Source organism: Manduca sexta, chromosome 26 (assembly GCF_014839805.1).
Source record: "Manduca sexta isolate Smith_Timp_Sample1 chromosome 26, JHU_Msex_v1.0, whole genome shotgun sequence".
Classification (NCBI taxonomy): domain Eukaryota; kingdom Metazoa; phylum Arthropoda; class Insecta; order Lepidoptera; family Sphingidae; genus Manduca; species Manduca sexta.
Window position 1 is genome coordinate 11,194,689 of NC_051140.1, and position 15,103 is coordinate 11,209,791.

At 32.6% G+C, this 15,103-nt stretch overlaps 2 protein-coding genes across 3 annotated transcripts; one reads left to right on the top strand and one right to left on the bottom strand.

Annotated features, from left to right (window-relative positions):
• The first annotated feature begins 912 nt into the window (after positions 1-912).
• LOC115449979 (antichymotrypsin-2) lies at positions 913-7,574 on the top strand. Its single transcript, XM_030177881.2, has 10 exons — positions 913-1,062; positions 2,025-2,164; positions 3,033-3,176; positions 4,112-4,312; positions 4,658-4,756; positions 5,625-5,762; positions 5,850-6,056; positions 6,158-6,287; positions 7,032-7,161; positions 7,443-7,574. The coding sequence occupies exons 1-9, from the start codon at positions 957-959 to the stop codon at positions 7,148-7,150; spliced, it is 1,284 nt and encodes a 427-aa protein (XP_030033741.2). The 5' UTR covers positions 913-956; the 3' UTR covers positions 7,151-7,161; positions 7,443-7,574.
• A 1,689-nt stretch (positions 7,575-9,263) lies between these two features.
• On the bottom strand, positions 9,264-12,631 carry LOC115449965. 2 transcript variants are annotated; one of them, XM_030177866.2, is made up of 9 exons: positions 12,477-12,631; positions 11,944-12,080; positions 11,320-11,460; positions 11,014-11,217; positions 10,833-10,928; positions 10,622-10,759; positions 10,339-10,545; positions 9,728-9,857; positions 9,264-9,487 (listed from the first exon to the last, which is right to left on the bottom strand). In XM_030177866.2, exons 1-9 carry the CDS (start codon positions 12,532-12,534, stop codon positions 9,369-9,371), a joined length of 1,230 nt encoding a protein of 409 aa, XP_030033726.2. In that variant the 5' UTR covers positions 12,535-12,631; the 3' UTR covers positions 9,264-9,368. The 2 variants fall into 2 exon arrangements, with proteins under 2 accessions (XP_030033726.2, XP_030033725.2); XM_030177865.2 differs by having other exon boundaries at positions 12,429-12,631.
• Between the last annotated feature and the right edge of the window lie 2,472 nt (positions 12,632-15,103).

A 15,103-nucleotide genomic window follows, 5' to 3' on the forward strand; every position in this document is an offset into this window, starting at 1 on the left:
ATGTTTAAATATTGTCTACTCCATGGTCTGAAATGGGCTTCTTTATGAATTATTTACATGCGTATATTAATTACCAATTGGACATTCTATTTATTTATGTATCTACACAAAACTCTTACTAACCTTATCTTAGAAGTATATTAACAGATTCTACTCAGTTTCGCTCTTAAGTGGGAAATCAGCCGAGACCTTATCACGTTATATTCAACAACTTAAATCAGTACCTAAGTCATAGTGTTTAAAAAAATCTGACCGCTGAATTTTATTTATTGATCCTAGCCGACTACGCTTAACAGGCACTTAAATGGCCACTCAAGTTTTGTTTATTAAATAGTTCAATATATTAATTGTCTATGTCAGATCAGTTTATTACTACGGCCCTTACAAATACTATCAATGCGAAATCTCTGTGTACATGTTTTGATGCTTGTTAGAAATAAACTCAAAAACAGCTGGACGGTTTTAGATGAAATTTGACACACACGTAGCCTAGGAATAATACAAAGACTACTTCTTTCCCAATAACTTACTGTCTTACTTGTCTTACACACGGCGCTTTGAGGTCGGTGTAATAATTTAGGGACTCTTCTGGCGGGAAAGGCTTCTAACGCGGACGAACCCGCTTGCACGTAGTAACATCTAGTATCAAAAACAATCCAAAAAAAAACCTGGACCAAGAAATAAAACATACACTATGCAGTCATCGGGACAAAACTACAATGTTTTTTCAATATGGAATCATGTAAACGTTTCGACACGCACATTGTATAACCATAAGTATTTTTTTCATTTTAAGACAGCTGTCATGTAATTTATGAGTTTGCAATTGTTTTATTATTCCTTATTTACTTATGACAAATTTGTAATTATATTTCTTTAAACAGTTGCGTAAAAAAAACGTATAAAAGGCCCTCTTGGCAATTTTATTGCTTGTGGTTGGTTCATAGTTAGACGACATGTTGAAGCTAACTTTGGTCTTAGCCGTATTGGCTAATTTAGGGCTCGGAACCGCAGAACCGTTTTTCGACATTTTGAGTAATTTGATGAACAAGGCTATTAATCGTAAGTTTTTTTTTTATATTCTAGCACTTCATATATTTGTCCGGTTACTTTTTAGTTTATTTATAATTCACTACAGTTTTTTTCCATGTAGACGCTATGAAACCAGCATAACTGGGGGTAGAATTTCAACTAGTCCGTTAATGCTGAAATATAAGAAATATAGTATAATTTAAATTTCAATAAGATAAACTTAGGAGAACCAGCGCAAGTATTTTATAAAGTAAAAGCGATATTGTCATTGTTTATCCCGAACTCCAGCGCGTAACAATATAGTTATGATAAGAAAAGTTGACAAAACATTCATCTTCTTATACCTAAATAACAAAGATTGTTTTTTAATGTTATAATTTTATTGATGTATATGGTTGATTCCACCTTGAAAGATAGGTTTACTTTAGAAAAAATCTATCGCTTCCATAATCCTGGAGTAGAAGACACGCTAAATTATAGATTGTTAGATAACATCACCTTTACTAACTATTTTATATCTCGGCTCCCAGATTGCTAAAATAGGCAGAATTTTCAGCATTGAATTTATAAAATACTGGTTCTTCATTAATATCAATTTCTTTTTTTTTTTACATTCAAGCCTAAAAATACGATTCTCGGTCTTCTTCAGGAACAATTTTCGACAGTTTCGTAATTTTATAGATTTTGTTTTTTGTTAAAAGTTGTATTGATAGGTAATGTTTTTATGTAACTCTAGCTTTGCCAGCGGTTGCGCTTGTATGCATAAGTTTTTCCGGGGTTACTATTTTCCTCAGATAAAATATAGCTTATAGCAATCAGAAGTAATGTAGCTTCCTACTAATAAAAAAAAAAACAAAACGGTTTAGTACTTCCTGAGATTAGCGCGTTTAAACAAACAGACTCACTCTTCAGCTTTATATATTAGTATATTATATACGTTATATCTTACACATTATGTAGGTATAATAAAGTTTAATACACATACTTTACAGCAAGGAATAATGATTGCCGAGCTCCCAGTACTGACAAATATACTGAAGCTTGCTCAGAAATCAACGAAGGATATGATTATGCAGATTTAATGAAATCATATAACGATGCCACCACCGCTATTTCTGGTGTTTCCATTTATGTAAGTTACAATTATATAGACGGTCCAAAGGCTAATTGACTTAGGTGACATTTTTTTCAACACTGAGTTTCATACATATTTAAAATCAGCACATTTTTTTAACCTAGTAAATTTTTTTCGGAGAAAATGTTGTTTAAGTTAATTAACCTTACAACCGTCGATATTACATTTATAGATTGTAATCAATTTGTGTTTAATTGTGTAACGGGACATTAAAAGTAACCTGTGTAGCTACAAAAAAATATTGTTAGGAGACTGTTCGTCTTCTTTGAAGCTATTTGGACGTATATTCACAGATTTTGAAAAACAATACACTCAACGTGAAAATGCACAATTTATGTAAAAACTTTTTTGATGTCAATCAATCCTTTTGTGTTCTCGGATTAAAATACTATGAGACCTCAGAAGTTTCTGTTCTTTTAAAACCAGAAATTCTTTATGACATTCTTTTTTTCAAAATCTGTAAATGTAGATTTTAGTATCATGAAAAAGTATAGAAAATCTCCTAAGGAAGTTTTCTTGTAACTACATCAGTTAAAGTAGCTGCCCTTACTGCTCTATCTCCAAATCCCATTCTGTTTTTTATGATGCATTTATAAAGCTACAACGGTACAAAGGTTAAAAATAAACAACAGTGGGTCATTTTGACGAGTTATTGTCGGGGTTCAGGTTGTGAATATCTAATGAGAGAGGCTGGCATAATTCTGACGATTGTCTTGGGATTGAACGTCAGCTATCCTTGAGCTATTTTTATTTCGACTCCACTGTACTTACTAACTTTTTAATGTAAATAATTTTATCCTAACATGTTTAAAAAGTCATCTGAAATTATGAGAATTCACTTTTTATTTTTACTTGATTATTTCAGCAATGGCAGAGAACACACGAGGGAGTTAGTCAGCTCTCGTCGGTTGGCGCTCTTATGTTGGTGTTAAGTAAATTATCACAAAATGCTGTGGACGAGACGCGTTCGCAATTATATAATCTGATTAACTTGGATAACAGCAAAGAGGTGAACATTTATTTATTGTTATTTTTTTACAATTGTATGTTAAGAAGATTGAGTTACTTGCATTATGATAATTGCCACATCAGAACTCCACAAAAAAGCGATAAACTATAAATAATATAATATACGCTCGTTAGCAGTCAAATTAGACGTTCACTCTCATTATGCTTTGTAAATATACTGACTAAGATGTCCTCCAAACCGTAACACCTATACATTGTACAATGTTCCTCGGTATATTTTATTGAAGCGGCGATAGCCTAATTCGTTGTGGAACGGACTGCCGAGACGAATGTCCGCAGGTTCAAATCCCAAGGGCACACACCTCTGACTTTTCTAAAAAAATATGTTTGTATTCTTTGTGAATTATCGCTTGCTTTAACGGCGAAGGAAAACATCGTGAGAAAACTTGTATACCTGAGAAATTTTCTATAGGAATTTTCAAGGGTGTGTGAAGTCTACCAATCCGCACTGGGCCAGCGTGGTGGACTAAGGCCTAATGCCTCTCAGTAGTAGAAGAGGCCCGTGCCCAACAGTGGGACAGTATATAATACAGGGCTGATATAATATTATATTATTATATATATATTTTATTGCGGCGCTCAATAAAGTCCTAACTAGCTCGCATTGCATTGCATGCACATAGTATATCTGCGAGTTAGAAGTAATTTATATTAGGTACACATGGTCCATATTATTAGTATATTATTTTATTTAATTTAAATTAGTTATGCAACAACTCTTAAATAACTTAAAATAATTAATCGTGCTATTAAATTTTGACCGTGATATTTTATGTAAAAAAATCGTGTTGCATAAAAATATTCTTGCATTATAATAAGGCGGTACCTACCCAGTCGTAACATGGAATTCGACAGACCTATCTTCTAAATCTGTTATTGTAGATGTTTTTCTTTTAAGGCTTCCTTATTTTTCAGGTGAGATACCTCATTCCTAAGGTTGCAAAGGAACATTCAGCTACAAGTGGTGACTTTATATCAACACTTACTACAAAAGTTTTTAGTGACAAAGTTTTCAGTAAAAACTTCATAAAATGTACCAATGAAGTTATCATGGGAGAAACAGGAGTTCTCGATTACAATAATCCTTCTGCCGCAGCTGAAGAGATAAATTCATGGGTATTTAATTTGCTTTTTTATCTAACTGAATAACGTGACTGGCAATGCACTTGAAAGGGAGCAAAAGCCAGGGGCCTTATTCTCTATGACAGCAGCTCCGTAACACAGCCGTGTTATGTCATCCTCGTGTAATTAGCGAACAAGGGTATTATGAGTGCCAATTTCAATTGTCATAAACGCGACAAGGTGCGTTACGAGTTTGTTATGAACTATTAAAATAACGTGTGGCATAGAGAATCAGGGCCCTGATCTACTCAAACTGCCACTTCTACAGAACTAGAAAGTTGTATCGGGACAGCCATTAAGGAGGATAACAGCTTGAATAAAATGTTTCAACAATTTCAGTTCGGTGAACAAACAAGGTTTGACAGAGCCGATGTAGTCACTGCTGCCGATGTTCGTAACGATTCGGGTTTGATCTTCGCTACATGCCATAACTTAGAGGTAATGTTGAAATACTGTACGCTACCTAATATTTTGGTTTTTTATATACGTACTAAAACATACAATAAATACATAGAACTAATGTATTATTTTAAACATTTGTTGGCCATAAAAATAACAATGTTATCAGACCCACACCTATAGTTATAATCAAAATAAATGAAATCTGTATTAAAAAAAAATCTACACTAATTTCTTCAAGTGCACAATGATATTTACAATAAGTTAGAGTATACAGTTGTCGTCGCGTAAAATGTCGCGTCATGTCGCAAGACTGCAATGCAACCGCCTTATGGCATCTTAGCTTAGGAATTTATGTCACGAGTCCCGACAGCATGTAATCGCACAAGTCGACGGAATCGTGAAAAATGTCTGATTTACTCAGAATTTTTATACCTAACTGTAGTTTTTGCTTTGATATGTAGATTAAAACTCCTTAGTAAATTAGCTTTTGCGCGCGGATATAGCCAGTTCCAGAATAAAATTTCGATTTATATATTTTCCAGACTATTCCTCTAACGAATAGGACTTGGAATTTACTTTGACTAAACGAAAGTTATTCGATAAAATGGAAGCTATATATTTAGTGAGACCTCTAGAAATACATCGGTGAAAACTACATTAAATTTCATGCAGTAGTTTTTTTGTGATACGTGTATAAATATACAGATTAAAAACTGTTGTTTAGGCTGTTGTTGTATTAATAAACATCCGCCATATTAGTTTTTCTTCAATATCCATAAAGTACAGACATCGGCCTGTCATGGTTTTATAATATAATATGAAAACTATGTTTCGTCAATTATTCTTTAAATATAACTGTTGTGAATTTAACACTAACAAATTGTGTAAAATGTTTTTTTTCCAGTTTGAGTTTGACCAATTTATCTTCAGTGAACTGGTTAATATCAGTTTCTACATCAGCGAAGATAATATTACCACACTACCTGTCTGGAAAGGTGAAGGAAAAGCAAAATACTCTTTCAACGATAAACTACAGGCTCATGTAAATATAATATTATATTTCTTTATTTTTGACGTTAGTTGGATTGAAATTACTTAAGATTAACTTGTTTTATGTATATTTTTCTAGGTTGTTCAACTGCCTCTGAAAGGTGACGGTACTCTGGTAGTTATTAAACCCCCGATTGGCCGCGTTCCAGATTTATTATACTATCTCCGTGATAACAGAAATTTCGCAAATTTACTAGCTGAATCCCAGGAGACGTATCTTAAACTTTACCAGCCTTTGAACGATTATGTAGTCAGAAGCCATGATTCCGTTTTAGGTCTTAAATTGGTAAGTAGAGTAACAAGAATGTTGATTCGTTTATTCAAGTACATAACTAAGACATAAAAATATAATAAAAACCTTCATTGACTAAATTGTATACTTTACAGGCTAATCAATTGACACAAATCTATTTCGATGATTTTGATGGTTTTCGTGGCATTTTGGAAAATGGTTCTGGCTACGTAACTAACATGTTCCACCAAATGCACATGTCAATCAAGGGATTGGGACAAAATGGTATGTTTTATTATTCTACTAGATTAAGACAACTTTAATTGTTTGAGCAGCAAATTCACGTTGGGTGTTGCTGTGTTGGCATTTATTAAATCGCAACACATGAAACGCGTTGCTAGACTTTAAGACACTGTGAGCTCATACTACGTAGATCGGACCGTCCATAGCTAAAATAAACAAATGTAAAATGTAGGTAGGTATTGTAATTGTAACTTTTCGATGACCAACAAGCAATTTCTTTAAAAATCATTTTTGGGTTTTTTAGAAAATGTAACTACCAAAATTTCCTTAATAAATTGTTATTAATTAGTTTTACTATATAAAATATTTCGAATATATAGTTTCCAAGTATGCGGTTAGCGCGGTGTTTTGCTGAGGACAGCGACTTAAGAATACGTGCGCAACTACACGCATGCAGTTATACCAATACGCTAATAATGTTATTTTTTTATTATTATTTAATTAGATGAGCTCAAAGGATTAATCTTATTCAGTATCAATTCGCTGTCCCGTTACGATTCCGAAGTTTTGATCTTAATGCCCCAAATGCGCGTACTCATGTGTATTGCCGTGTAAATAATTAAGGCGCCTATTCAACACCCAATGTTTTAAATCACTTATGCATATATACTCTTAATCATTATAAGAGCCGATGATAGCTTTTGTCATGTGATTACTTGAATACAATTTTAATATGATATTATACTGAATTCGATTTTAACTCTATACTTGTTTCATAAATTGCAGCCATTACGTCAGATTGTGGAGAAAACGCAAAAGAGTTGGTAATTGATTCTGGTTTTGTCTTTTACGTCATGGGACCATCTGGAGGAGCTCCAGAACTATGTGGCACACATTTGTCCTAAATACCTTTAGTGTAAGTTATTATTAGAATAGTTTATATTCATTAAATCTAGGCAATGATTATATTATAGATGTAATTGTTGAGGATGCGACCCAAACTTTATATATTTTTTTTTTATAAATAAATTTAAAAGCATGGCGACCACCTGATGGTAAAGGATACGAATTCCCAAATATTAAAGGCGGTGCATATATGGCGGAGCGCAGCGCAGTTTTTTTTACTATCGAACTATTCACTGGGTGTCACTAGGTTCATTAATTGTTATTTTAAACTAACTTATTCATTTGTTACAGATTTTTGCATTAATTGTCACGAAATTGACAATTATTTTCAACGCGATGATATATTTCATGTGAATTTAAATTTATTTGTAAAATTATAATAATAGGTGTATTAAAATGTTATTAAATTGTTTATAACTGTAATTAATGACTTTAATTTTGACTACATATTAAGTTCTCAATAATATCCATAATACTCGAAGCATCAGAGCAAAATGGAAGTCTGAGACGGATAAAACACAGGCTTGTGTTCCTGTTTAGGTATTCGACGATTGCATCTTGCGATACAGTAATAAAGATGATGACCGTGTCTCTCATATTATAATTCTTAAAAAAAACAGTGTAAAGACTTTCCCGCCCATACCCACGCATACAACTTCTGTTAGCTGATCAGCTGCGGCACGCGTTTTATGACACCGAGCGGTAAAGCTTGGCGAGTCACAGAGAACACTAACCTAAATAGAAAGACAGGTAGGAATTTGAAATATTTATTGTCCCCATCCCTCTATAGCAAAGCGGGAGACAAGATAATGAACTAAAGAGGCATTTTAACCTTAAGTACATGGATGTCTACAACTAGAAAAGTCAGATGTATCTAGTCAGTCCACGGACAAAAAAACTGGTGTGTGAAAAATTATGATCTTTAAAGGATTACATTTTTTCCGGTTCTGTCCCTCGAAAGGAACCTTTGTAAGATCACTTTGACCTATATAAGATAATTATTCTTGTTATGTAGACGCAGACGACGCAGTATGTATGATAATATTTTTTTTGCAAGCATTTATCGTTATTTTTTTTTACTTACGGTCACCACTGGGTATCTTGTCACACCATACAATGAAATTAGCTTGATAAGCATTAATAAACACATATTGGCGATAGTTTATACAAAATTTCAGCTTTCTAAGTCCATAATTGGAGTTGGACGTTGTCGAATTAGTGCATGAGCGTATGAATTGGGCCTTTTCTTTGGAAAAATAATTTTAACTAGAATAAAATCATATTATTATAATATATCAAAACCGCAGAGCAGAGAATATCTATCCATTGAAAGAAAAGTATTAAAAAAGACAAGGGATGTCGAAAGAAGAGTAAATATAAGACAAATATTATTTTTATGTCTGTCTGTTTTTCTGTTTGTTTGCTCCCGCACATTTCCGATACCAATGAATTTTTCTGCTTGCTTTTCAACTAATTATCACAAATGGACAGAGTTTAATGAAAAGCATTATATCGGCTTTGTATTATTAAAATCGGATATCGCAAAGGTATCATGAATCCCTCCTAACCAAATTCGGCCACTGCCAATATCAACGGGTATCAGCTAGACTCGTAGGATATAGGCACGCACATCTTTCACTGTTATATTCTGGTAAGACAGCGATACTAGATCACCGAAAAGGGATTAGGCGCAGGACCAACGGCTATAGGGGTTTTCGATACACGAGTTATCACACCGCCAACATCCTGACTCCAAGCTGCGACTGAGTAATTTCTAAGATGGAAAAACCCAGTTCCAATTAATTTAGACTGACCGGGATTCGAACCCAGGTCCTCAACACGTTATCATCATACTCCTACCGTGTACGCATTACAATGCTGCCGAAGCAGTCAAGTTAATATATTATAGTACCTACTACGGGATGAGATTTATCTAAGCCCACCTATATAAGCGTTGCAGGCACAGGTAGTTTTAAATAAAAATAAATTATAATATTATGATTAAAATGAATGAAGTAAGACCAGGAACAACAGATGTTTTCTTCGTGGAATAATTATTTGACATCCTTCATATATTTATATAAATAAAAATAAAATGAAAAACCTTGTATATATTATTATACAGACTTTTATTTTATTTGCCCAAAGGAAAAAATTAGGGTTAAATTATATTATTAATACTTTCTTCTAAACTCAACTCCTTATTACTAGTACAGTTTAGTACCACCAAGTTCCTATAATCTCAGGTGATCCAGAGTTAACCACGTAGTAAGCAAATGCGCTGTCAATGTTCACAGTATGTTTTGGTTCAAGATTTTCTAATGCACATGGGTTCTCTGCAAACAAAAATAACATTAAAAACATGACAAAACCAACAAGTTTGTATTATTTAGGTTTATCAATAACCACCACAATGTTGCAAAGAGTTTAAAATCTACTAATCGTAAACTAAAGGATGACGTAATCCCTTTTTTTTAGGAATATGTTTCAACAATTAATACTATATTATGCTAACAATCGTACAATCAATTTAATGTATTTATTTAGTTTAAAATGCATTGTCATATGAAACATACCTGAAGCTCCCAAACCATTCACTTTCATATACATTGTGTGGAACATGTGACTTAAGTGGCCAGATTGGTTTTCGAAAATCCCACGGAAACCGTCGAAACCAGGAAGATACATCAGTGAAATTTGATTAGCCTGAAATTATATAAGTACTGTTTTATTACTCAGTATTTTTTATACTTGATGTTGACACAATAGTGTCTGAATATATTGTTGACTAGTAGAAAAACATTGCATCCTTCGATAGTCACCACTTGCAACAATAACATCAGCTTCGAAACGGGCCACTAAAATAGGTTTTACACTTCGTGTGTGTTAATTTCTATCGGATATACAATATCATGATCTGGTAATTGGGTATCAGTTATTATGGTTGAAATCCACAGCATGATACCCTGTAGAAATTGGTATTACATTTAAGTTTACTGATGTTTAAAATCCTTCCCATATTTGTTGAACTAAGTCCACCTGAGTCATGTACACACTACACAGGGTAAGTAATGAGAGTATATCTAATATACTGACTATTGATCTAGAAGTCTCGTCTTTAATTGTCTTTTGGATTATATAAGAATTGCATATTTTTAAGTAATTTCAAAAGGCATCTTCTACTTACGAGCTTAAGACCATCAACAAAATTTTCTTTTCCATAGTTGTGTTCGTTTATAGGCATAACCACGTTGATGTACTCCCATTCTGTTTCAGCATTCAAATTAAGAACCACACTGCTATCTCTGAGCTTGAACAGCATGTCTTCCAGGCCTCCAACTTTTGGATGTAAGATTATTGCTTGGCGATCACCTTTCAAAGCAATTTGAAGGACCTGAGTTGAAATAATATATTAATTAGTTACTTTTAAACCATGCATAATAAAACGTAAAAATTGAATAAATATTTACCGTAGCACCCAGTTCCTCATTGTAAGAAACTTTTCCATATCCCTCACCAGACCACAATTTTTGAGAAACAATGTTATCCTTACTGATTATGAAATCGTGATCAACTTGTTCTTTGAAGTTAAAGTCTTTAAAGGCAACCTGAAAAGAGTTTCCATTAGTAAACTCCAAGTTACTGTAGTAAAATGTGTTAAAACTGATAATGTGATGTCACCTCGACGTGGTGGTGGCTACCGGTCATCATAACTACATCATCATCGATATCATCAGCAGTAACAACTTCTTCATAATACAAGGACGAAGCATTGAACTGAAATTTGAAAGAAATCATTAGACACTTGGTTGACATACTCTCATCAGAATAATATAATGCATTAAATATAATTATACTGTACCCATTGGTTTATTGCATTGGCCACGTTTTCAAGGTTACCAAAATCAATCACTTTAGTTTCACCTTTAGCAAGTTGACCAAAGCATGATTTAAAATGTTCACTAAAGTCGTTATCAGAGCGAGCAAATATAACAGTTTTGACAGTTGAGATGAAATCTTGGGATTTTGGAAATACATCATCAATTTTCGGCACAAAATATCTCATCTAAAAAGTAAGATAACATTTTTATATTTATATAAGTGTAGGTAATATTTATAGTATTTTGTATTAAAAGATTTAAAACTTTTATAAAAAAATAAACATTACCTCTTCGTTGTTGTTAAAATTAAGAAGATTGTAACACTGTGTGCGTGTCAAGCCCTGAGCATTGAGACATATCTGACTCATTAATTTTATGAGTGCAGACACAGAAGTGATTTGGGGTTCGGCGTGCGTGCGCTTTAGTTGCTGGAAAAAAAAAATATTCCATAAGACATATGTCATTACAAAGTTGTTAATAGAACTAATAATTATAATTAATCGGCACGCTAATTTATTAACTCTGTCAAAGGTGATAGAAAATGTCAAGTTTATTGTAGTCGTAGAAGTGATCACCTAATTCGACCTACGCCATTCTCTTCCTTCTTCTGTAAGAATGAAACTACCATCCTAAAATACTAAATTCTAAACTATAGTTATTTGCTAATGTTTATGGGCAGTCGTTTCGCGTATCATCAGGCAAGCGACGAGCTCTTCACATCATGGGACTGCAAAAAAAAATCCTAAACTAATAAATAAACCCTTACCTCTGTGCTATTCTAACTTAGCAGTAGAAACTTGCGAAAGGAATAAAATTAAATTTTTATTCTCAATATCGACAGCTCTTACAAGTTACAGGTTAGTAAAATTAGACTAATATAAGTAAAATACCATTTCAAGTTGCCAACTTACGTAAATGCATGTACCTCCTAGACCGGAATTTGCTTGGTCATATTGTTTTTTTAATACATCGATGTCGTATCCCGAATGAATTTCATCACATTGTTCAGTGTATTCGTCAGTTACAAAATTGCTACAACTGAACCGTGCTGCAATAAATATATTCATTTTTGTCATTTTGCTATATGGCAAAGTTTTGCATTGGAATTACTCAATTCTCACAAAAAGATTGGAGAATTAATAAATGTAATTATGATAATATATACTAGAAAACAATATCCTTTAATTTACGTTTTGACTCTTAAGTAGAAAAAAATCTGGTTAATAATAGAAAATACCGAATTTGAAATTGGCATAATATACAACAATTGCTATAAAAAAAAACATAGAACCAAAGAAGAGGTAATTAGTCAACGAAAAAAAAGAATAATAAGCAATTAAAACTGTTTTGGAGTATTGGAAAAAAAACTAATACAGAAAAATTAAAATTTTCTTACAATTAATAGCCTCGCTCATTGTCATCGTCAGTCTATCCATATACTCACTTCCATAGGATGTAGCGAGATTAGCCACAATGGCTACCAGGAGTGTTAACTTCCACATGCTATTTGTTGGTACTTTGACGAATTCTGATGTATTTCCACGAATAAGTTCATTTATATACTATTTTAGGAGACAGATGTGTCAACAAACTATTTTGTTTTTGTGTTATCCGAGGTAAATATGAAAAAAATGCATATAGTTTCTATATGTTAATATCGGTAAATATATTGCATTCATCCCGACATTTTTTTATGGTATATAAATATTTTGTGTAAATTATGAGAGTTCTGTATGTTAAGCTGAGCTATGCCCCAGATCTTGTTAACAATATTTGGGGCATCAATACAGGTTAAATATACCTCTTTACCTCTACGATATAATATTATAAATTTTTGGATCTAAGTCAAATACCGAATAATATAGGATAACAAAATAGTATTCAATTTTAATAAAAATACTAACGCCGAACATTCCTTTGTTGTCTGCAATCAGTTTATCTGAGTAGCTGCCTCTTCAACTCTAGAAGCAGATTCAAAAATTTAAAGAATAGCTTCAGCGGCCAGTAGTCCCCTAATTAACGTGGAAATAATTTCAAATAGCAACGTATCAAAGACTTCATTAGTAAGGTCTTCATTCATTCATAAGGAAATAATAAAAGGAGACAATTTTCAATCATCGAAAACTTGATGAACCTTTCAGGTTTGACTTGATAATATCATGGGTGGGATAGAAAAACCTAGTCACAATTATTTTGGCTCGACCCGGGATTCGAATCCAGGACCTCAGCGGTTTAGTTGTATTCGTACCGTGAACAATTACAAGTACGCCACCAAGGCAATCATAGTTCCTAGGTATAATAATATTGTAACACTGTACAATATACTTTGAATACAAGAAATGCCTGACCCATGGTAGCTAAGTTTAATCGACACTTAAAAAAATTGAGTCCAAGTAAAATTTTCATAAAATTAAAAATGTCTTAAATGGGTTGCCCCTTACAATACTTTGATATCGGTAAACAATTAATTTCTTCTTTGAATATCATATCTGTATTATATATAACATCATCTTTCGGTAGATAAGTAAATAAAACTTCTCTATAAGCAACTACCAATTTTGTTATTGAATTAATGAACAAAGTCCGAATTATAACATTAATGTCATTCACGTAATGTCATGAAAAAAAGTTAGTATATGTACTTATATCCAAATTATAATACATTGGTTGTATCGTATAAAGGAACCCTAATACAATATTGAACTCTATCACGTTTAGTTAGTCACGTTTTTAATTTAATGTAAAGATGGTAATAGGTTATTTATTGGACGTGGTATGCCACGTGAGAATGGCTATTCTTAATAAGCTGTTAATAAGATGAAGCTGTTAATGTTTTAATACTAGGCCGTAATAAATCTATCTCATTTTTGAGTAGCACCTAGAATAGACCTTAGAAGAAGAATATAAGTAAGTCCGAAAAATCAAAGCCACTTTATGCTAGATTTATAGAGCGTTTTAGCGCTACTGAACGATTATGAATACTATTTCTTTACAAGCCTCTAATAACGTCGTTATAGTATACTCGTACATAAGTTGATACCATCTGCGAGAAGATTTAGTCATTTTACAGCATAAAACAATTGGACTGAGGCTCCCTCCCCTGCAATAGGGTGCGCTAATAATATTTTTAAAAATGAACAATATTATCTGATATTTATAATACATACGTAAAAAAATATTAAACAATGTTTCAAGAATAAACAATTTTTACATTTGGTTGCTTAATTGTTTTATAATGCGGTTATTGTTTTATTAATTTGATCATGGAAGTTCCACTAAAATATTTAATTCCATGCATTTCCTCCTTAATTACACATAATTATAATTTACACCTAACACTGTTAATATTAAAAATTAAGATAATTTTAGGGATTCTAAATCTTAATCTTACAACTTTATTTTCCATACCTACCCACTGCCATAAAACTATAACATAATTTATAAAACAATTTAACCCAAGAATAATCCTGTAATTTATTTGAAGTTTTATTTGGCTTGCATAAATATCTAAATTCCTTTAAAATTTTCATTTCTATTCACGTAACCGCAGTCTGTTACATCTGTATTCAGTTCTTTGTTCTGAGACAGAACGTGTTTCAAAATGTGACTTCTCTAGCTTAACAATTATAATAATTGTTGTTATTATAATTTTTAAATGCTAACAGTCTGGCACGTGAGAAACAAGCAAACCACCTGTGGCTCGTTACTTATTGGTTTTAGGGAAAATACATTTGTGAATCAATACTGCCACGTGAGCTAGGAGAGTTATGCTCACTTTTTAAAACCATACAGAATCCATAATTAATCCAAGAGTTTTGTTTGTACCTATTATGTTATTTGGATACGATTCCAATGCCGCGTACTTCAATGCAATATTATTTCTATCTCTTTATACTAATATTATATATAATGCTGAAAAGTTTGTTTGCATGCGCTAATCTCAGCTACTACTAAACTCATAATCAAAATCACGAATAGGAAAAACATTACTCCTGAGTGTTATGGGCTATTTATCCCGGGAAAGTGGGACTTGCATCCCGGCTAAGCTTTTTCACGCGGGTGGATCTGTTT